Raw genomic sequence first — 24,630 nt, 5'->3', positions numbered from 1 at the left:
TGGGTAGGACCATTTACAATTTGGTTCAGTTGAAGGGCTCCTAAAGCTTGACAGAAGCTCTTGCTGGCGTTGTCTGAGGGGTTATTAAGGTGTAAATTAAGGTCGCCAAGTACCAGAAATTTATCGTTGCATAACGCGGACTCCATAATGCTTTCAACCAGACTTTCCTCAAACCTGGCTGTGGGGCCTGGGGGTCTATAGATCAGCATGCCTTTCAGCGTGCAGTTGTTATTCACTTTAATCGCAAAGCTCCCTGCCTCACTATCCAGGACAGGGGATTAGTCTAGTTGGCAGCGTAGACTTTCCTGAACTACAATAGCAATGCCCCCTCCTCTACCTCTAGGTCTGTCCTGTCTAAGTATTGTATATCCCTCTGGGAGTGCCTCTAGGGCGTCAGGTGTGGATTCCTCATCTAGCCATGTTTCAGTTAAAAACACAAGGTCCCACTGTTTGTCGTTAAGTAGATCATATAGATCTAACTTATGCTTCCGTAGCGAGCAGACATTAATCAGTCCGCAATGTATGGTATAGTCCGTAGTGGCCATATTCCTACCAGGATCATAGGAGAAGTGACAATGTTCACAACCTGTGTTATCCTCCACTCGTAGGTTGTGTTTACACAATTCAGCAGTGTTACAGCGGAGGGCTAGTAGTTCTTGCTTGCTCCACAGTATGGGGTTCTTCTGAGGGGCATATGGTATGGCCCTGGACCGCGTACGATCGCAGACGGGCGCAGACGGGCTTGCCTTAGGCGCGCCTTCGGCGCGCTGACGGCGTGCCCGCTGCGCTCGTCCGCTTACGTGTAAGACACATTTATAGGTATAGTGGGCGTGGCCTCTGAAGTGGGCGTGGCCAACGCTCGAGCCGCGATGGCGGCAGTGTAATCCTTCTAACTCACAGCGCTCAACTCAGTTGTAGCAGGGATACTAGATGGCGTTTGTAGCTGGGAAGTGCTCAGGGTAAGTGTGCAAGGAGATTAAAAGTACACAGTGACAAATTTTTAAAAATACGAGCATACACTCCCGGCTTTCCGCCTCAGGAGTCAATCAGTTGTGTACCCACAACAACCTTACCAAAATTGGGGAAGTAATCAAGGCAATCCCAACCTTCCTTTTTTAGGAGGGGGCAAACCAAACCAGCGGGCAAAAAACAAAACAGGGCAGCAGCTACAATGGGCTCAACCTCTGGTAACAGACACGTCACACACGCAGCAAGGGACCACCAGAGGCGACGACGAGCGGCCTGTAGATTTGGTAGTCAACCTATACAGTATGGAATTGACATCCACCCAAATACAAGTACTTAACAAAGGGCTTGGTTTTGTGCCAACCCCTTACACAGATAAATTCAAACTCTGCTGCGAGCTTAAAGAATTTCTGAGAAAATTGAAGTTGCAAGTTTTCTTTCAGGCTAAAAATAGTACAGGCAAACTATTTCAGGTAGTTAACTACCTATCCAACCCCCTTGCACCTCGCCCTGAAGGATCACAGGCTCTCTCAGATGCCATGGCCAATTTTTTCGAAGATAAAGTTAGAACTATCTTCACTACTTTCTCTTCCGATCCATCACTCACTTTCACTCGGCACGATACCACTGAAACTGACCCAGTTTTTTCAGTTTTTCAAGCCACCACGCAGGAACTTGTCCGACCCTTAATAGCGCAAACTAAATCAGGCTCACCTTTCGATCCCTGTCCTCCGGGCGTTTGCAATCTTATCTCTGAAGCCATTGCACCGTCACTATCCACTATCTGCAATGCAATGTTCACAACGGGCATCTACCCTCCTGTATGGAAGGAGGCTACCATCAAACCTCTTCTGAAGAAACCTACCCTAGACCCCCTTCTTCCTGCTAGCTACAGGCCCATCGCATGTCTCCCGTTCCCCGCTAAGATTTTTGAAAAAATCATGAACATCCAGTTGTCAACCTACATACATAATAACAACTTGCTGGACGACACCCAGTTTGGGTTTCGACAGGGCCACGGAACAGAGACTGCGCTCCTAAAAGCAGCGGATGAGATAAGGTCCACAATGGACAATGGAGGCTCAGCAATTCTGATACTCCTAGATCTCTCCGCAGCATTCGACACGGTCGATCACGTCACCCTGATCGACCGTGTCGCGGCCATAGGAATAAAGGACAAGGCTAAAGATCTTCTTGCCTCATTTCTATCCAACCGCCCACAAACAGTGAAGATGGGTAACTATACCTCCCAGACGTTCTCCCTACCTTGTGGAGTACCGCAGGGATCCTCGCTAAGCCCGACACTTTTCAATATATATGTGTCGGACTTGGCGAGGGTCATAAAATCCCACGGAATCTCACTGACTACATATGCTGACGACACACAATTAGTGTTGTCCGTATATAATGACGGCGCCGCTGTAGCAGCCAATTTCCAAAACGGAATGAATGCAATAAGCTCCTGGATGTCATCCAACTGTTTAAAACTGAATTCTGATAAGACAGAAGTGATGACATTCGGGAGGCTGCAACCCACATGGTCTCCGCAATGGTGGCCATCTCAAATGGGACAACCTCCAGAACCTGTGTGTAAGGTACGAAACCTAGGCGTCATTTTCGATACAAAGATGTCCTTCCAGCAACATGCTAATGCAGTGGTTTCCACCTCCTTTTACACTCTAAAAAAGATTAAAAAACTAATCCCTTCTCTCCCTCCATCAGCAGGCAAAACCTTATTCAGCACACTAGTCTTTTCCAAAATAGACTATTGCAATGCCCTCCTACTGAACGCACAACAGAGGGTTCTCAACAGACTGCAAACGGTGCAAAATGCTGCAGCCAGGACACTGCTATCCATCCCTAAGTTTGCATCTACCTCCCCCTACATCAAACAATTGCACTGGTTACCAGTGAGGAGTAGAATTAAATTCAAGGCTCTATGTATAGCATACAAAGCTATCCACAACCTAGGCCCTCTATTCCTAAAACAAGCTTTTCAGCCACTTGAACACCTCAGAACTTTACGCTCTTCTACAGCTCACCTACTAAGAGTCCCTCGAACACGAAGAGCTAATTGGGGAGACAAACGCTTTTCTGTCCCTACAGCCAGGTTGTGGAACACGCTCCCCCTCCACATTAAAACCGCGCCCACACTCCTCAACTTCAGGAAAAAACTAAAAACATGGTTGTTCTCAGCCTGAATACTCCCCGATCCATTGGAAGTTCTGCAACTTTAGCGCCGAGACACCCTTGAGGTATTTGCGCGCTCTAAAAATTGATCAAATAAAATAATAAATAAATAATAAAGACAACAACGACCACACTGAATCTGACACTGGCCTAAAAAAGAAGTCAACCTTTGTGCCACCACCCGGCAGCTTACCAGTAGAAATTCTGGCGTTTGAAAAAGCCATTATGAAGGAGGTGAAAGATCTTGATCCTCGCACAATGAAAGTGTTCCAGAATACCAGTAATCTGGAACTCCAAGCAATACAGGAACTATCCAAGAACAGCTCTCTAACTATAAAACCAGCAGACAAAGGAGGGGCAATAGTTCTACATGATACATTTGACTACAGACAGGAATGTCTACGGCTTCTATCGGATACTAGGAACTATATCATAATAAAAGAGGACCCTACCGAACGTTTAAGAATATCAATTGCTTTTCTCATCGAGGAGTCATTGGCTAATGACTGGATGAGCAAAAAAGAAACAGAATTTATGGTTAACAAAAAACCAGTCATTCCATATTTGTATACAATTCCTAAGATTCATAAGCAAATGGTAAAACCACCGGGCAGACCCATAGTCTCTGGTATAGGTTCTATTCTTGAACCTCTTTCAAAATATGCTGATGCTTTCCTGAGACTTTTGGTACAAAAAACCGACACCTATCTACGAGATACGAAGGATGTCCTGTGTCTACTTAAAGAACTCAACTTTGACCCCCTCATCAGTCTAGATGTGGAAAGCCTTTATACGAGTCTGCCACACAAAGACACACTTGAAATACTGGAGGAGGTCCTTTTTGATTCCCAATGGAATTTCAAAACTCCCAGACATGTGGTGTTAGAATGTTGCCGTTTGGCCCTCACCGAGAATTTCTTTAGGTTTGAGGAGACCCTGTACCGCCAACAACACGGAACCAGTATGGGTAGTACATTCGCGCCGAGCATAGCGGGTTTGTACGTACACCATCTACAAAAAACTAAGATCTTGAATGACAACAATCCCTACAGACACCATATCACTCTATGGAAACGTTATATGGATGGCGTTCTGGTCATATGGAATGGAAATGAAAATGAGGCAACTCTGTTTTTTGAGTGGCTGAACCAACAGGATAGGTTTTTAAAGTTTACCAACACCATGAGCAGGTCCACCCTGGTTTTCTTGGACCTTAACATATTGGCAGACGATGGCAAACTGACAACAACCACGCATTTTAAGCCCACAGCGAGAAACTGTCTATTAACCTATGAAAGTTTCCACCCGATACATCTCAAACAGAATCTCCCTTTTGGACAGTTCCTTAGGCTCAGGAGGAACTGTTCGGAGAAGAAGGACTATCTCAAGCAAGCTGAAGATCTAAGCATAAAACTCAAAGAAAGGCATTATCCAACGAAGCTAATAAACAATGCCAAGAAGAGGGCTGGTAACAATCACAGGGATGCATTTCTGGAACCCAAAGGAGAAAGAGATGTGGTTTACAACAGAAGGCCTATTTGCATCACAACGTTCAATAAAGTATCAGACCAAATTGCTAAAATTGTGAAAAAACACTGGCCAATTGTCAATAGTGGGAACTTGACTATACCCACACCAATGTTCAGCCACCGCTGAGGGAAAAATCTGAGAGACCACTTGGTCCACACCCGTCCCAAACCGACAACAACCACCAACAGACTCCAACCACTACCAGCGGGGCACTACCCTTGCAACAATTGCAGTGTGTGTCAGTTAACATCTACCACGAAGATGATCACTTTCAATGACAATACTACTTGGCATTTGAGACAAATGTCTAATTGCAACACAAGTGGTGTAGTGTGCTTGATAACATGTGTATGTAATTTACACTACATTGGAATGACCACCCGGAAGATCAGCACACGAATTGTTGAACACAGGAGCAACATCCCGTGCAAGCGGGCAACTACACGCATGACTAATCATTTTATAGAGAAGAACCATACACCCAACGATCTGACCTGGGCCGTTCTGGAGATTGTAAAAACTAGGGAAAACCAAGAAAGAATACTCCACGAACGTGAACAACGATGGGTGTTCAAATTACATACAGACACCTGTGGATTAAATGATGACATCCCGTGGGGTGCCTTCACAAACTGAACCTTTCAGTAACTTTTTCCTTGCAGGTACTCAGCCACAGTAATGATCGATGGGCGTAAGGTTTTAACAACACAACCCCACCGTTAGCAGTTATATACTACTGCTAGGATCAAAGGAAAATTTAGGCTAATATTACAGTCAAATCTGTCTACACATTAGGAAGCAAGGACATTTTGCCTGTATGTTGTTCCTTCCATTTATCGATCTAATAAGGTGGTTATTCAACAGGCTATACATCCATAAGCACCTTAGTTCTAATTCTGCACCCTGTCAGGCAGTACTGCGTGGTGACCTTTCCTCAAGCACTCTAATCCTACTTAATACCTCCCCTGCCTTAAAATAAAAATAAACAAAACAGGTTTGGACAAGAAATATTTACCAGTCTTCACCACAAGTAATTTTGATTAACCTTACTATAAATATAGCTGGATTCCCTATGAGAACCTTGAATTGTTATTTACCACCTTTTCAATAATTTTATTGACAACCTTTAATTGTCAAAATGCCTTGGTAATGTTTCTATTATTATGTTTCTGTCCTTGTAATATAGTTATCGTTTTTTTTTTAAATTATCACGAACACTTTCGCAACCGCAACATAGCAGTCGCGAACCAGCTGTCCCCTTCATTCAACACCGTTTATTGTACCACGGTTTAGCATCCTCTCAAGATGGCCGCCTACCTCTCGCGGTCTAGTGGCCCGTAGAAGAAACCCGGAAGTTCTGTTGATACTTAACAGAGCGAGCGCGGTTGTTCAGTAAGATGCGGTCCCGGGGGAGCTGATCCTAGGTATTTCCTCACGTTTTCCCGAGCAAGGAAGGAAGTAATACCTTTTGTATAGATGACCCGACTCTTTGGCAACGGAAATCTAGATAACGATCGAGGCAGTAGACACTTATCGATCTCTCTCTTTTTAACCCTATAACGGACATTCAACATTAAGTCCAGATGGTGAAAACGAACCCCTAGAGAGACCATGAGGTGCCAATGAGCACAGCATCAAGTAAATATCGTGAAACAGTTTTTCCTTATATTCTGTCTATGCACTTAATATGTGTTTTGTGTGTCTATCATCCTGGTCACATCAAGTCCTGTCTTGTTTCTATGTGTGAATTCACAACCACTTATTTTTATAAAAACTACTGCTTATTGCTTGGCATGAGAGCCGATTCATGAAAGGGGTGGTGATGGACAGAGCATCTGAATTAAACAGAACACTCATACCCAGTCAAAAGATCAGGGCTTGATCCATCACCGTTTTTTAGCTCACTACACCATCCCAGTTCAGAACCTGGCTACATGCAAATTAGTCTGTCCCTGGCCCAGTGCATCATGGGAACAGGGCAGACCAAACTACCAAGCCAATTCTTTACTGGAAAGGAAACAAGCTTCCGGGGACCGGTTTCTGGCATTGCAGCCGTCTTCGGCCCGGCTTGCTTGAATCCTGATGGTGCAGTGAGCAAGGGACTCATGTCTGAGCATACCCTGCCACTCCTATAGTGGCCAAAGAGAGCCTGCACGAGCCAATATAGTGCAATCTTCCACCATGGTCCATGATGCGTGCGTCATGAGAAGACACTATGTGACCCTACTCACAGGGGAGGTATAAAATGCTACTAATGGTGTGCTTTCTATTTACAGTTTTGGAAATCCAAAAATCGTATGTATTCTATTACGAACGCATGCTTCATACACTAAATGTTTTTAGTATCACTGTCTGATTAGGGACATTGGAGTGGCATATGTAGGGCTGGTCCCTACATGGTCCTGAAGAAATGCTAGGGGTAGCATGAAACATGTCGACCTTTCACTGAACCAATCCCCATTATAGGTTGGTTATTAGTGATAATCACCCCGTTTTTAATATACCTGACTAGGAGCAAAATAAATATATTGAGGCCCACTAAGCACGGTATTTTTAAACTCACCCACTCCACCACTCTGCACTACACATAGTCTCTCACATTAAAGTGCTCCTGCGTAGTTAGTGAGTCGCAGCACGCCCCTTTTCGTAGAGAACTGGGATGGCCCCGATGATGAAGCATATCACCGTGCGGCAACCCCGGTGAGTGAGGGGACACTAGAAAGAAATTTTTTTTTCTTGACAGGTATTAGTGACCAATCAGGTCAGTTACCACAACATGAGCTATGTCTATGAACCCAACAATTTGGATTCTTGATTGTACATTAAATTTCTGGAGGGCGACCTAGTCTTTTATTCCTCCTTCTCCCCCAGTATTGTATATGTCCCACTAGTATCCGCACGCTCTCCCTTCTTTGCCCAGTGTTCGGACCTCTCCTGCCTCTGATATGCACCTCCCTACCCTCTAATGAGTCCTTTCTGGGAGTCTGCCCCTTCCCTCTGTGGGTTTGTTAGATCACTCACAGACCCCTCTGCTATTATCACAGTCCCTTGCCCTCTATTTAGCATCCTGGCTCTTTGGGGCCCCTCTTGTAACACCCCCCCGACCCCCTATCCACCCATTCTGTGATACTCACTCTCTATTCCTCGCTAGATTCTGGAATAGTCTTGCACAGTTGGTGCCATCTTAGTGACCTCAAATACCCACTATTTTAACTAGGCCCCGTCTTGCCCTAGCTGGGGATAGGGCCTCGCATAATCTTGCAGCATGGTCCCTGCTGTGTGCCCTCCAGTGTCTTGTGGAGGACTCATTTTCCCCTTATTTGAAGGCCTGATGAGCTGCCTAGAGTTTTGTTTCTCTCACACAACTGACTTCTCATATCCTAAATATATTCGTTGGCATTCAATTATCACATTAAAAAGGTGAATTTCCATAAATATCTGCATAGTGATTATGAAATAAAATGGTAACAATTACATATGAGGTTCACAAACAATATTTGCTAGCAAATGATTCAATTGAACATGGTTGGTGGTGCGGTTTGGTTTTTAAACATTCCTTGGACAAGATTTTATTTGGCAGAAAGGGAGCAGCCCTAAATTGGAAAAGATTGGGCAGAAGAGAAGTTGATTCCAAGTGTCTTGCGAGTGAGGTCAGCAAATCTATACACCTAATAAAAACCTGAATTCCAAGCTCTCCATGTCTCCATATAAAATCCTAGCTCTTTCCTCAGGAGCCTAATCATAAAGAAACTGTACTTAGCTGGCCGAGCAGCAGTTTTATTTATTTCTAGTTGTGGTATGCTAGCAAACTCTGAAGGATTGTGAGAAAGAATTACGTAAACTCAAGTTCTAAGGCAGCACTTATTTCACAATGTGCAGGGGATTCCTTGTAGTTTACACTCCTCTTCTCATCTTCACTTTACCCTCTTGCACTAATGCTGATCTGCTTCTCGCAATGTCTCTTGTGGCTAATGGTGCCCTCATTTCCTCAGCTCTGCTTCACTGTGCCTCATGCAGTCTTATCCTCCTCACTCTGCTTCTTGTGCGTCATACCGTCTCGTCTCTCCTCACTCTGCTTCCTTGTGCCAGATGCCTTCTCCTCCTCACTCTCCTTCCTTGTGCTTCATGCCGTCTTCTCCTCACTCTCCTTCCTTGTGCCTCATGCAGTCTTCTCCTCCTCACTCTGCTTCCTTGTGCCTCATTCTAATCTTCTCCTTACTCTCTTTTCTTGTTCCTAAAGCTGCTCTTCACCTTCTCACCTTGCCGCCTTTGACTAACGGTGCTCTATTCTCCTCACTCCGCTTCGTTGTTCCTAAAGCTGCTCAGCTAACAATTCCAATCCAACCCACGTTATGACACTACACACCACATACATACTTTCCAGAACACATGGGTCAAAGACATTATCACATACAATGCCAATACCTCTAACTCAAGCAAAAATGTTCATAATATGCAACATTTTACTGCACTTCAGTTACACATATAGCACCGTGCCTACCAGCCACTGGGAAAAGATGGCTGCTATGTGTAGATGTCACACTTTGAAACGGGAGAAAATTAAACTGAAGAATTAACTTTTACATGGATTCTTTAAAACTCATTTAAATATTCTCCCATTTCAATTTCTCATTTACAAACAGCAGACTTCTTGCACCCTGTGGACACAGTGCCATATTTATAACAGAAAAATACAGTCATTTGGTTAAATGGGACGATTTCAAAGTTAAGAAACAAGCTTCATAAAATATTAAGACACAATTGACTAAATTGAAAGTCCAGAAAAACATTAAGACTTAAAGTTTTATAGAAATATTTTTCTTCACTTTAACGTCTCCCATTTTTGAAAATGACTATTTTTCAGTAATAGTCACAGTGTCTACTGGTCATTGGGAGCAAGATGCCTGCCGTTGGTAAATGTGACAATTTGAAATGGGAGACTATTAAAATTAAGAGCTAATAATCATTAAGGTAACTTTTGATTTCAATATTCTTCCATTTAAAAGCATTCAGAAGCGTCATTTCGTTCTCACACTCCAATATTGAGTTAACGAGGACTTTTATTTAAGAATTAAATACTTCAGTGCTTCAGTTCATCTCTGTATCCAATCCTGGATCATAAATCTGACTTCAACAGTGCTCATTATCAGACCCTGCTAACTGCAGTCTGATGATAATAATGTGAAATAAACAGTCTTCCCTTAACTTTAAACAAAAAATGTGAGACTGTGCATTTTTGAAAACGAGCTCAAGGCTTCGAGCCACTCTGAAGGGGTCTGTGAGCAACTGGTAGCTCGCAATCGACTGGTTGAAGACACATGAAGTAAACTCTCTATAGAGAGTAAAAAATGTTAACAGTACCCACTTTTCTACTTCTATCCATTTCATTTCTCAGTGTAGGTTCAGTGACTGTCAGGGGTTTGATACAGGTAACGACTGTCCGAAGTAGGGCATTGGTTGTGCAACAAAGCTTGAGTATCTGGAGGAACTTGTTTTTCCCTGAACAGTTGTATACATAATGAACACTGTGTGCAGGATAGGTTACCCTTTCATCTGTGGTTAATAGTCATTTTGAAATCGGCTAGCCATAAACTACGGAGGTTGTATGCAGGAGAGCAGTAAAGATGCTTCATTTTCTTCGGAGCTATTGTGCACTTACTTAATGTGTACAAAATAAGCTTGGATGATGTCAGTGGTGTCATATGGGAAGCTATAAGCAGGGCAAAGTGGGGCGCGAGTTACAGATAGCACTGCTAACTATAACTGGCGAATTTCTGTGTTGTGTTTTAGTTCAAAACTTTAAAGTTGTCACGGACATATTCCCCTAACTATAACATTACCTTATCCTTTGTTTTTTTTCTGTGAATGTCTGCATTTTGGTTTTTTTTAAAAACAGAACTTTTTATGACACATAGCTATAACAATACTTTAACCTTTGACTTTCTCAGTTAATTTCTAGGTTTTTGTTTTTTTCAAATGTAAAGTAATATTTTATTCCCATACATAAAGTCAACCCCACGCTGCGCACAGCCAAGTTGGCTGCAGGGCCTGGCCTCTGACCAACCCCCCGCATAAAGTAAACAAACCACAGGCTGCACATAGCCAAAGGCTGTGTGTGACAAGGGGTTGGACACAGGACCTGGGAACCCCTTTTTCCAGAGCCATTACCAAATAAGGTGAAGGTGCATTACTAATACTTAAGCAGCTTTTGACACCATCCCCCGTGGACCAGCATAATTTATTAGGGCGTGAGGGGCACCTAGCCCACCTCTCTGGCCGATTTAGACCCTAGGGATCCATCACCCAGCATCTTTTATTAGGGGAAGGGACGCAGTGGCCCCCTTCCCCAGGATGAATTCGGCAGCGCAATAAACATGGGCGCCCTGGTGCCCAGTCAGAGCACCCCCCACAGTGTTGTCAGGGACCAAGAGGAAAGCCCCAAGGCCAACACGGCCCCAGCTGTCTCTCCGCACACAGGGGGTGCCGGCATTGCTCCTGCCTGCCGGGAGCAGCTTCCAACGATGCTTGGGTGGGAGCAATATTGTCATCCATTTACTTGACCCATTTTAGTATGGGCAGGGACACAGATGAAAAATCAGCTCTCCGCAGGCCGGAGCATTTTTGAAGCTCCAGCTCGCTGGAGTTTGCTACCGCTTGGTGGGAGATTTTAAAAAATGTTCCTGCCAAGCAAGAGCAAACACAAGCTTTCCAGCCCACATCACTAAGGGCAGGGAAATCACTATGTCCCCAGGGTAAGCTCCCTTTGACATAGCATCTGTGTAGTCCGTGGGGGTTCCCTTAAAGGAATCTGCCCCGTAGTTGGCTCCATGCAGCCTTTGAAGCTCGAGAAGGTGGGCCGTTTCCCTATATGAAATCAGCTCTGGGGGGTAGGCTCCCTGGGGCATAAAGTATTAAATATAGCCCAGCCACAATTTTTTTTAAAATCCCCGAGCGTCTTGCAGGATTGTGGCATTTTATGCAGTTTTTTTTTTTTGTAACCAGGAGGATCCTTCTAGATCCCCCCCATAGGGGCAAGGAGGTCATGGTGTCCCTACTCTGCACCCATATATCTATATCTTTCTTTTTAACTTCAGGTTATGGGACTACGGCCCGAGTCCTATAATGGCTGCAAGCAATATTTTTCTCATGCTCGTGGAAGTCAGACTCCGGTGTGAGAGAAATGGCCCAGGAGAAATAAAGCTCCCCGGGCCAACCAGAATCCTCTATTTTTAAACTGGCACTTTCATGAGAGTCTGAGATTCCTGCTAGCCCAACCTTCCAAATATCTTTATATCTTTTAACCCATCATATCTCAAAAACTACTGAAGGGTTTACAAATCACAAAAAGCACAATCGGAAGACCAAGAGCTACCTTCCTGACGAAGTTGGTGTAATTCAGTTCAGCAGTTTTGGCTGTCGTCCAAGACCCTGCAAGTCAAAAGTGCCTATACAGACACAATAGGATGTACAAAGCATGCATAATGGGCCATAAAAATCCACTTCGCAAAGCAGGATCGGCAATTCAAAATGCCCACATAAGTATCTCCATAACAGTCTATCAGAATTTTGCAAACAAGAGAGCTCTCAAATCTCCACCCAAGTTTTACAACACTTCTGCAAAAAAATAGAAATGCATTGCCTAAATAAAACAGACACACTTGATTCTTACCCAAGAACAAAGTGAAACTGCTCCCGTGTTAAGCGGCTCAAAACAATCACAGCAGATACTCAATCTCATCTGTATCAGACTTCCAAGAAATTACAATTTCAAAATGTGGTGACCTGATAAAAGTTGACAGCCTAGCAGCTGTCCTTTAACTCTGCCCTGCACACATTTACAAAAAGATCCTCCAGTTAACATCAGTATCTATCCCGGTCAGAAATGTTATCACGAACTCCTTAAAAAAGAAATTTCATAGAGATATTTATAAAGACATACGCATGCAAACTACTTAACAACCTACTGGGCCCCCAATACCTAGAGAACAATCTCCAATGTACCTTTCCTTAGTAAAACTTGTGGAAAGAGCAGACTTTTACCAGATCTCAGAGCTACTAGAAAAACACAAACTACTCTCAAACTGGCACTCAGCCCAGGGAGAGGAACTGAATCTGCCCTAATCACAGTTTCAGATGACCTCAAACAAGGTCAACAAAAACAGTGAAGCTGTAATACTAATCCTTAAGCAGCATTTAACACAATACACTATGGCCTAAATAACATTTCATACCAGATTCACACAATGCCTTTCTTTTGAAATAACAACTGCTTAAAACCGGATTTGCATATCAATCTATCATCTTCCCTTTCTAACATATACTTCAAAACACTATGAAAATGCAAACTAAACTGCTACAACTGTGCAGACCACACACAGATGATTCTTAAATTGTAAAAGCCTGGGAGTGGCCAAACTGAACAATGCGCACCTATGATGGGGGGGCAAAACAAGTACCACAGTTGTTGGATTGGAAAAAAGATATGGACTGGTGTACGCTAGCAGTGAAGGTGGTGTACGAAGGTCGGGGATGACCCCAGAAATGGATTAAAGTTTGGGATTGTTGGAATGCAAATAGGGGTTATATCTGTGACCAGATCGGTTCAAGCACTCGGGAGGGGAGAAGGTACGATACCAGGTAATTTGGCTTGCCTGTTGTTCATGCAGCAGTGTGGGAGGTGGGGTTGCTTCTTAATGGCAAATGCAGAGATATTGATATTGCACTTATATATCTCAATGTGACTGACTTATTGCATGATTTTTCACTTATAACGGTATATCAAGTTCGGACTACTCAGGATTTAACTTAACTTCATCTTTGCAAGCATGTGAGGGACAAGGCAATGCTTCATGATGATGTAAACTGTGGTATACTAATGTTGTATATATGTTGATGAACGACCTGACTTGTTTGGCATTTTACAGAGATTCTAATTAAAAAAATTATATATTTTTTTTTAATTGGAAAAGCCTAAGGTTTTGAGAATTTCAAAACTTAACATCTGCCTCATAGCCTTAGATCTATACGGCATGAAATCGCCCCGAGCTGAATGTTTTCAAAATGAAATATTGACATGTGCTGAATGCAAAACGGATTACCCTATATCTTTCTGGCCAGATGAACTGGGAACTGCCCTCCCCCCAAAAAATATCTACAAGTGTAAAAATCTCAGTAACTTCCCAATCAACTTTCTACACAACGAAAACATATAGATGCATCTTTCTACATCTTGGGGTTCCTTAAAATATACAAGCAATAACACGGCTCATCCTCTCACAGCTTGGCTCAGCTAATAGATTATACTATAGCATTCAACAATCAAAAGGCTACACAAAATCCAAAATTAAGCAGCAGAACTACTTCTACATGCAAAAATAAGAACCCACATCTCTCGAGTTCTGAAGGGTCTGCACTGGCTCCAATAGCAAGAAGAACCACTTTCAAAATAGTGGGATTTACACACACAGCTACCAATGGCAAAGGACCAAAATTCATTCAAGCAAAAAACAAAAACACAAAATAATCCCAACCCAGAAACGTCTGTTCCTAGGGGGCACACACTTAATTCCTACTTATAGCAATAACACCATTGGTGGCACCACTTTCTCCTTTCAAGCCACAAAACTATGGAATTCCCTACTTGCAAAGAGCATAGCCATTGCCAATCACTTCGAGGTAATAAGGATGGTTATTCCCAATGTAATTCAACAAAGAATTCACCCCTTCGCATGTTATGCCTACAGACAGATACCACCAAGAAGACCATCTAAGATCAAGGAAGCAGAATCCCTTTACAATGTTTTTGTATTGATAAAGGCCCAGCAGTTCCCCCAACAAAAGTGATTTTGTTACACTTAGAAGGCAGTTTCCTTAAAGTGATGATAGGTTATGTAAACATAGCAAACATTGCTATAAGGAATAAAATATTGTAATAGCCATGAAAGGTGGGGTAGCCAAAGTGAACTCCTGCAAATCCTTGAGCTGTGGGTGTTTGGTGGCAGGATGTCTTTATAGATTACCCCTGCATTAAGAAAATGTTTAGGGGGGTCACAGCCAAGTCAACTCAGGAAGCAGCTCTCTGTTCAAATGATCTGCTGAACTGCCCTTGCCTCCAAGTCTAACAAGGAGTTCAGAGGCCCACAAAAACATTAAATTAAAAGTAAAGATTAATTAATATACCTTCCAATAAAAAGACAGGGCGCAGGGTAATAGGTTACAAATCTCACCCAAAATTGTTTTTTGTTTTTTTTTTTAAAGGAAAAAAGGTATAAAGTAGAAGGTATACTAATATACCCTGGTGTCTGTTAGGTTTGGTACGTATGAACTTGGGCACACGGTTCTGTGGCCAACCTCCAGTGCCAGAGGCCAATGGCTGCGGCGGTGTGGTTCCAAAGGCTGTACGCAAGTAGAGGGGGAGGTTGGCCATTAGGCCTTACCACAGGCCAGGAATTGCAGCCATCCACATCTGTGCATAATCAATATGTTATGAGGATACATAAAGAGTAATGGCACGATGTGGTCTCTGACTGCCATTGTGGGACTCTGGTGACATAAAATTACACGAATACCATGAAGTCAAAGGACAAATATTTTGTAAATGTCAACAGAAATCCGACATGACAATACACACATTACACAAAGTAACAATTACTTTAATATTGCACTTTTTGGGTCTATTAGCAACAAAACAATGTATTTTTTCTAACACAGTTGTGCCTAGTGTGGTAACCCTACTCTTTTTCTAAGCTGCCAATTTCCCACCCATAGTCATTCATACAATCAGAAACTGTTAGTGCGCCTGAAATCTACACGGGCATTGTTCATTGCACAGGACCAAATTGCTAAGTTGGCACTTACATGGTGGAAGGGTCAAAGCCAGGTTTCATGTAGAAGTTACCACCACCAAAATGCTCCTGCAAATCAGCAACTGACCAACTCAATTCAAGCAGGAGCATAACAAATAGGGTATCATAGTTAGAGTGCCTTAGCAACCAGATAGCAAGTACCCTGTGAGCCCCTACATCCGGAACACGAAGTGCAGTCTAGCCGCTCAGATCCCCCCTGGATGAACAAGATTACTTTTAATGGGATAGAGATTTAAGGGCATATATGTATACATGACTTTGAATAAAGGGGACAGTCAACGTTCCCCTGTTACAGGTCATTGAGAAACAAGCACCAGCAGCTTTCATGTACCAAAATACCCTCAAGTGCTCCACGAATCTGCTCCTGTGTAGGCTTTATACAAGGTTGGGAGTGCATGAGTGGAAGGTGTATGGAAAGGACAGGCTTCATTATTCCAAATACAGAAGCAAGTTGGATTCCAAACTCAACAGTGATCTGCTTCACTAATGGAATCTGTAACCCCCCCCCCAACTGCTCAGAGAGCTAGGAAATGCAAATTAACGGTCCAAACAGCGGAACCTTGGGAGAGTACATTCAGAGCCTGGGGACCAGGTTTTTTTTTTTTTTTTATAAAAAGGTGTGGTGCTTTGCTTGTTGGATGCAAAATACAAAAGAGAAGTATTTGCTTCTGTAAGGTTTTTAACTCCATCCATATGGTGAAGACAATACTACTCATAGTTACAATTCCACAGAATAACACGTGTATGTATTCAGGATGTTGGAAGCCACAATATTAATTCGTGTTCAACTCTTCCAACAGAATTTTAGAACACAAGTGTAGTGTTGTCAGCATTAGGCTCCAAGAGTGTGTGCTAATATCTTAGTGTGCAACATCGAGTGAGAGGCTGCGTGGGAGCCCAAGTAGGCAACTTGGAGGGACCAGCTGATACTTCATATGTTCAGTGAGGGGCATCCCACAGTGCTGTTTTTATGTTCAACCCCTTAGTGGTAGACCACGCGCAGCCTGTGCCTATTATTCTGCTATCACATGTGATGAATTTTACTGTGATAGAATGATAAATACCCTTACCAGTGCATAGTGTCTCCTCCCATCATCCTCAGACATTCCCTTCCTGATCTGCATAAACAAAGGTTGAAGCTGGGCGTTGATAACATTGATGAAGTCATCCAGTTTATCATGGGCGTAGTGCACTATAGTATAAGAAACAATTAAGCTTAATTATTCTTTTTTAAATTCTTAAGGCACAATCAATGATTAGAACAAGGCATGGGCCCCAGGATGCAGATAGCAGCTGTAAAACATACTGAATTCCTCTTCTCCATAAGCAAAGCAACTCAGAACTAGCAGATTTGAATAGAAAAAAGTAGCCAAGAGGGAATTAATAACCAATAAGATGACAAATCACAATGTCTGGAAGTGAAAAGAAACATGTAGACAAGCAGAAGTCAAACGCAAATGTTTTGAAGTGTCATCAAACCTTTCAGCACTCACACAGCAGTGTCAATCGTACTTATTTTCATTTGAAAGCAAGCTACATTATGCTGCATAATCTGTGCCTCTGTTTATTACATATTAGCAATGTTAGGTTTTAGGTCTGGTTTATGGATACCGGCTTACGGTAAAACGGATGCGATTCAAAAAGTGAATTGCTGGCTTCGTGTATGGTTCAGGAATGGAGTTGAACTCCCGCACATGGCATCTCAGGTTTTTACTCATCAAACCTTGACAAAAGTCAATGGAGTCAGGCTGTGCACTACCAGAACCAAGGCACAGTGAGTCGTTTATATTTTTACGTCCCATCAGGATCCTGGTCAACTGGGCACATACTCTTGGCACCCTAAAACTCCACCAAGGACATTTACTTGGGTGGGACTCTTGGTGTTGGGTGTTTGAGGCAGGGAATTGTACTATGCTTGGCTGGAAACACTGCGGCTGGGGCTGCAGCCCCATAGGTTATCCATTTCTGAAATCCCTAGTATTAAAAACAGAGGGAAGTCCATATCATAGCAAGGTTCCTATATTGTCGTTTTTCCTGGTGCATTTGTCCCATACACAGACTTTCTTGGCAAACATTTTAATAAAGTCGAAGAGTCTCAAAAACCCTTGAGTCAACCAAAGCGCAGCCCCGGAAGACAACATAGACTATAGGGCAATGTTTAATAAACTTCAGTACATAAACAGTAGGAATACTGTGTGTCCTTTTGAACATCTTTTTTACTCAGCTGTGAAAAAGTGTTCCTTTTCATTTACGTTAGAGCACTGGCAGACATTGAGTTTGAGTTCTATTTAATATACCTACTTTATCTGAAATTCTAACTCCTAGGGCCAGGCTAGTTCTCTGGGGCATAGATAACTAAAGGTAATGGGACAATCCTTGTAACAAGTATAGCATGCTTCCCAGAAACCAGGGGAATGAGTAGCTACTGAAATCTTAAAGAACTGGCAAGTCCCTCCTTTTCAGACTGACTTTCAAAGCATAGCCAAGTTTAACAGACAAGGATCACTCATTTTGTGGTGACCAGCAATTACACAAGTAGCACAAGGATAACGAACAATAGTTGTCCTAAATCAGTAGGATTGGAGGTACAAAGGAGGGCAGGGAAAAAGGAAGCGATGCCAGCTCACAGGGTTAGCGCCTATCTGCGGCTCCATGTCTTTGTGTCTAGGGCGGGAAGGAGTCACGTTGGAGACTGATGGGGCCACCTGCTAGAAGCTAAGGCAAAAGTTTCCAGATCCAGTCTGGTGCGAGGGAGGGATTCAAAAGGTGAGAAACCTGTGGATAGATGTATTCATCAGAAAAGGCATGAAGGAACAAAGGATGATGCTAATTGTGCAGACCTTGCTGACAAACGAGTATGCAGTACTTTTCGAAGCCAAAATACATGGTGTCCACAGATATCCTACCAGGTGCAAGGCCATAGAGGATAAACCGAGGAAAATTCTCGCTAAGGAAATATATCTTGAAAAGCTCTAGACGCATAAAATTGCGGACTGCTCTGGGGTTTACATTTATTGTGCATCCTGCTATTTCTTCTCTTACAGCTGAAAAGCATTGAGGTTTTCAAGAACACATGGAAAGATTTAAGGTTTTCAAATGCTTAGCTTTCACCCAGCCAAACTGAAGGATGTGAACAGTAATTAAACAAAATCCTTTCGCAGTGTCACAGAGGCATAGTACCTTCTAGATAAAATCGCCAGAGAAGGCACAAAAAGGGAAGTGGAAACCAGGAGAGCAAAAATTGAGGAGGTCACAATTTGTAACAGGATTCTCTTGTACACAGTGGTCATCTCAAAGAATGAATTAGAAAGTATACTGAAATAGTGTTCCCTTACTGAATTTAAGCATTTGCTACTGTCCCTTCAAATGACCGTAATTCAGTTAGAACATTTCCTAATAGATGGACTATCGACCAATCAATAACCTTGAAAACGGATTACAAAACTCATACAAACATCTCACAGTTTCACCATGATAGGTGCAACAGCAACGTTCAGCCCCGGTTCTTACAACACTATGTACTCCGAACTAGCAACTAAGATTTGCCAAACTCCAGTGAGTCCAAAACCATGCGTTTCGGTTTCCGTTGGCATTGACAAATGACACTGAAGGGAGACATGGGGGAGAGATTCAGAAATGTTGAACTGTCAGTTACTGCCCCTCCATACTTGTGTGCAATACGGGCATGAACCCTAAAACGATGGGTTTGTTGGGGGGTAGCTACAATGAGGAAGGGAATAGGATAAACGCGAGAGGGTAGTAGACCTCCTGCACACACTGCGCCACCCACCACGCAACCTGGTTGTACCATCAGAACATCATCTCTTAAAACTCCCCAGTCTTCAAAGAAACAAACTCAATTATTATGATCCTACCGTTCATTACAGTACTTGAGTGTCATGCCCTGTCATTTATCAGCCAATAACCAATAACAGTGCACCCACAATTATTCAGGAGTCTCCATTTAAATCAGCATTTAACCTTGTACTGAGCACTCAGAGCAGCTCATTTCTTAACAGTTCACATACACAATTTGCATTCCATATTGTTGCTCATTTGATTCAGCCGTGATAGTTTCCTGTTGAACTCTTCATTAAAGATTTTGATGGTTGTGCCATCGTTTTAAACATACTGTGGTACGACATAACCTCCAAGGCTATAATTCAGAGTGTTAATCTTCAAAGCACTGAAAGTTTCACCGAGCTCTGCAATCCCTGACTGGGCTGGGCAAGGGACACGGTTTCCTTTCTGTTGTGGGTGATGGGTCTGTATTCCAGATTTGAGAGGTGGAGATGGAGATGCCCGTCCAGGTCTGTAGAAAGATCAATAGTTTAGAATGTATGCAGTTTGTGAGTAGACACGAGGTCAAGGGTGTGCTTGACTGCATGCGTCGGCAGCTCACTGTCTGGTTTAAACTAAGGGTTTATATGTTTTCCAGGTACAGAGTTGCCTTGCAAGATCCAGTGCTGTATATAGTGAAACACCACTTTACCAATTTGAAGTGACATAAGGAGTACTTTTTTATTTGTTAAGTGTTGCCTTTTTCAACATGTGAATTTGTGAGTTTGTTAATTAATATGGGGCTTTTAAAATGAGACTTTTAGGTTTGATTTAATGGTGCCTGTGTCGTTATCAGCATGATGTAATCTTCAGAAAGAAAGAGTGGCTACAGGGTCAGTCACATACGAACCTGCCATTGCTCAATGTAATCATCACTCGTAACATATGGAGTTTTCTTCTTCTAACAATGGAACTGGAAGAGCAGCAAGTGCTGCACACCCACCTAGTACAAGTGCACTCTTCTGTCTCTGCATTTCACACTACGGATCTTCATTGGAAGCCCCCAGTGTGCTATCCTCTGCTGCCTCTGCGAGCTAGAGGGGGTTCCCTAAACACATCAGAGGTGAATACTGGAAAACCTGAATCTGCTGGAGGATACGCATATGGCTGCTGTGAGCATGCAGGAGCTTCCATCTCACGACACTCCACCCAGCAAGAGCAGATCTGGAGGCCATAACACCAGGCACAGCTTCCTCCACCCTGGTCTGCAGCCATGACCAAGACAATATCCGTGAACTGTGCTGTCCTCCTGCATGGAGTCCCTTCTAGCCGTGACTTATGCATCAGCCTCACAGCTGCCCCATTCCAAGCAACAGTCAAGGTCAGCCTCAATTCAACATGGCAAAGGCATTACATCCATCACCCGAAAGAACTAACAACCACTCTGAAGAAATATGCCAGTGTAGTTTAACACACTTATTAGTATTGACAAACTAATGAAATCTGTAAATCTGATGGGTCAAGAGTCTGCCCAGCGATTTATGGAAGTCCTTAGAAATGCAAAGTCTGCTGGTTTGCACAGAGAGGAAAAACACATGAATTGGTCACAACCGAAGAGTTTTTATCTTTTTTTGCAAACAATAAATTGCTACCTGCGTGAGTGATAAGATATCACTGGTTTTAATGGTTTTGCATGTAACGTGGCAGTACTGACGGACTAAGTTAGATTCTACAAGGAGGATTTATTGGCTCTAGGCTTTTAACCCGTGTATTTTTAAAGAGTGGCATACTTTATATGATTTGTAGAATGCTTTATCTTTTTAGCTAGCTGTAAAATATTTGCTTACTTACTGTATTGGTCTCTGTTTGAGTGCTCTTAATTGCTACATAAAAGATCTGAGATAGTAGAATACAATGGTCAGGATCGCAGTTTTGTGTAATGTGGAAGCAGGACTAGACCCAGCTCTCGCTGCAATTAAACTTTACCAATACTACCACTCCACCTCATCACCATCCTAAAGGAAAATGATGCCTCAAAAAGGAAAAAATTTTTTAAAAGTCTCCGTTTGTCTTCTTGAGACTTTCTTGTGAAGAGACACCTTTTTGCAGGACAAGCAGAGAGGTTCACTTTAAAGGGAAAGCGTTGATTTCCAGAACCAGCATTTGGTAGAAAAGGTTATACGGCACAGTCGTCGCTGCTAATTCTGACCAAAGCAATGGCAAATGCAAGGTAAGATGTTAGGCATGCTCGAGGGACATAGCGAGATCGTTGGGGGAAGGGGGAGATTTTCTTTCTTACTTTAGGGGCGCTTGACTCTTCCTTTTTAGTGAAAAGTACTTGCTTTTAGAGTACACTGCAAACAAAATGTATTGTTCACGATACAGGGATGTGCAGAGACGCCACAGATAACCACGTGCTTTACAATCTCAAAATCAATCTCTTCTGAAAAAAAGCTAAAATGTGACCTATCCTATAAGCCATCAGAAGGTTGCATTCAGGGACTTATGGTTGCACTATTAAAATTTAGGTCAGATTACGATTTGCAATGCAGGGGTGCGAATTCCCCATAGGGAACCAATGTTACCATGCGGTAGCACCATGCCAGTGAATAACAGCTTGAGGCTGGATTTTCCAGTCGTAAGGATACTCAAAATTCTGGGAGGTTTAATGCACACCTTTACTCTTGCTCCAAGTAGGTGGTATAGTTATGCGGGGGGAGGGGCGGCGCTCTGTGATGCGATAGGCAGAAAAGGATAGGGGGGTCTAGGGGCTGCGATAAAAAATGTTTGTCTGACAGGAGGAGTACTGTTTGCTCTGACCTACCAGAAAAAAACAAGCATTTGCAATGTAATAGGTTTCGCATGTACGCGCGTTCGAGCTATTGGCATTGTAAATAACAATTACTTTAATTTATGTTTTTGTTTTTAAAACGCAAATAAAAGTCCTTGTCATTTACAATGCCAATAGCTCTAAATCTCGCAATCGCGGGACCTACTGCATTGCAAATGCTTGTTGTTTCTAGCTTCTTTATGGTGTTATCAGTCTTTGGAAGGAGTGAGCTTTACCTCAGAGATGAGCGAGTACTTAAGATGACCATGATGTATGCCTATGACTAGGCTGACTAACTGCAATGTCAATTGAGATGTTGTCAGTGGCGTTATTGAACGTGTCATGACTGACCCACTGAAGCACATTGACGAATACTCGGGCCTCATTTCTTGTCTCATGTTAAGGTTTTTTTTTTTTTTTATTAGAATTATTCTCTATTCAACGCTATATGGTGAGCTATGAGTTATTAATCACAATAGACTTATGCACTTTGGATGTAACCTTCTGTTGTCCAGTATTGCTTTTTTAACGCTCACACTATATTTATCTTTTTTTAATATCTCAGGTGTTCTTTGTTTATTAGTGTTTTTACACAGCTAGCGCACTCTCTATATGCACTGTTGGATTGAGTGCCCTCAAACACTTCGGAAAGTTGTTGTTTTTTCCTTACACAACTGCAGATCGCTCTTGTTAAAGAAACCTCCGGTCTGGAGCCCATGAACAGTAATAACCCTAATAGTGGGTGCCTGCGAACAGGGGTCGTGTTAAAGAAGCGCTATGTTATGAGGAAACTGTAATAACCCTAATAGTGGGTGCCTGTGAATAGGGGTGGGGTTAAAGAAGCGCTGTTATGAAGCGGAGTTTAGGGCATCACACGAACCACTGGTTTGCGTGCCCTCATGTTTGTGCACTCTTGGCCTCTCAGCCGCATGCTTCTTTCTGTGCTTGCTTTAATAGTGACGATAAATCAATGATGGCAAACTACAGGCCGAGAGAGCCAGCTCTGACCTGTGTCTTCAGGTCTATGATTCAAGTTTACACCAAACGGGATTCCAATTAAAGTTACGGCGAGGCTAACTTTGCCCTTCGCCTCGGGAAGCCCATGAAAAAATGAAGAGTATAACTCTGAGAAGTTTGGTTTGAGATGGGGAGAAGGGAAGAGCGGGTAGGTTTTCCATTGAGGAACCAGAAAACAAGCTACCAGCACACCCTCCTACGTCATGCCAAACAAATATGACGGTGGCCTGTCCAGATGGGCTGGCGGAGTAATGGCCAGGGCGGTAACAAAGAAGCCCGATTCCCAATCACATGCCAGCATTTACCCTAAACGTTGATGCCAGCCAATGGAAAAGAGGGGCGGGGCGTTAAGTCCCCTTCTGAAATTGTATCGATTACAAGAAGCCCTCGCATAGCGAGTAGTGCTTTGCGCAGCAATTCCAGGTGAGACCTAAAGAAATGGGACACAAGCTTGCCTACTGTAGTTAAAGCTTCAGGCTATTTTACTGGGTGGAACTACTGTCTTGTAAAATTTAGTCCAGTTTTGCAAATCTGTGAAAACTGGGTGTAGGATCACCGGCTTAATCCGAATCAGGCAAGGTGGAAATTCATGAAGAGATCCAGCTCTGTCTGGCTCATGACCAGAGACTAAACATTCCAGTATGCAGGGGGCTACCATCAGAAAAGCAGGGACTGACTAAAGGGTTCTCATGACACAGGGTCACTCACAGAATACCAATACAAGCTGGGGAGGTATCAGTGAAAGTCACGCTCATGACAAACCAGAAATCATCTATGTAATAGTCTTATTGATGCAGTAACGACAGCGGGCCCCAGATTGCCTGATCGTTTGGAGATTCTACCTAACAAAACTAAACATATGTATATCTGTTAATTAGAGAGAGGGACACATAACTGCCAAGTGGGCCCATGTCATGTGCAACACATTCAGCAAGTTCTGATTTAGTTTTAAGACCAGAGCACCCACCCTGCAGCATAGTGTTTGAGTCCACGACGTGCATTGGTAAAAACGAAACTATGAGTGCGAAAATGTGACCTTCTGGCAGCTCTTCCAGTAAGGAATGCTGAGGGAGTCACTCATGATATGGAACCACTTGGCCGCAATGGTAACTGGCACTGAAGCCAAGTTTAAGAACATAGTGCTACAAGGCTTGAAAAGAATGAAGGTTGGTCCGAGGACTTGTGCATGGTGGCAGATGCGTAGCCAGGTCTGGCCTTTCAGCTCCCACTGCTTTGTGGTCCGGCTTTTACAAGTCACAGTCATGAGTACAGGTCTAGAATACGTCAACCAAAGCCTCAGGATGAAATCTGCCCTATGGGGTGCTTCACTGCGAAGTCAATATCTGTCTGCATTAGATGCTTGAATAGATGATGTCCAAACCCTCCTTAGGCGTTCATACATTAGAAAGTCTTTGGGTGAAGGGGTTACTTTAGTGTTCTAAATTAAGAGAC

The 24,630-nt window shown here is 43.1% G+C and overlaps 1 protein-coding gene across 1 annotated transcript in view; it reads right to left on the bottom strand.

The window, feature by feature from the left end:
* Positions 1–24,630, bottom strand: part of NSMCE1 (NSE1 component of SMC5/6 complex) — a 176,119-nt gene that overhangs the window by 115,070 nt on the left and 36,419 nt on the right. Inside the window, exon 3 of the mRNA XM_078664194.1 lies at positions 16,622–16,743. Coding sequence (XP_078520320.1) covers positions 16,622–16,743 — 122 coding nt within the window. The remainder of the gene's footprint in view (positions 1–16,621; positions 16,744–24,630) is intronic.

Source organism: Lissotriton helveticus, chromosome 10 (assembly GCF_964261635.1).
Source record: "Lissotriton helveticus chromosome 10, aLisHel1.1, whole genome shotgun sequence".
NCBI classification, from domain to species: domain Eukaryota; kingdom Metazoa; phylum Chordata; class Amphibia; order Caudata; family Salamandridae; genus Lissotriton; species Lissotriton helveticus.
The sequence above is the reverse complement of the archived record's forward strand: the minus strand, read 5'-3'. Positions and strand labels throughout refer to the sequence as shown.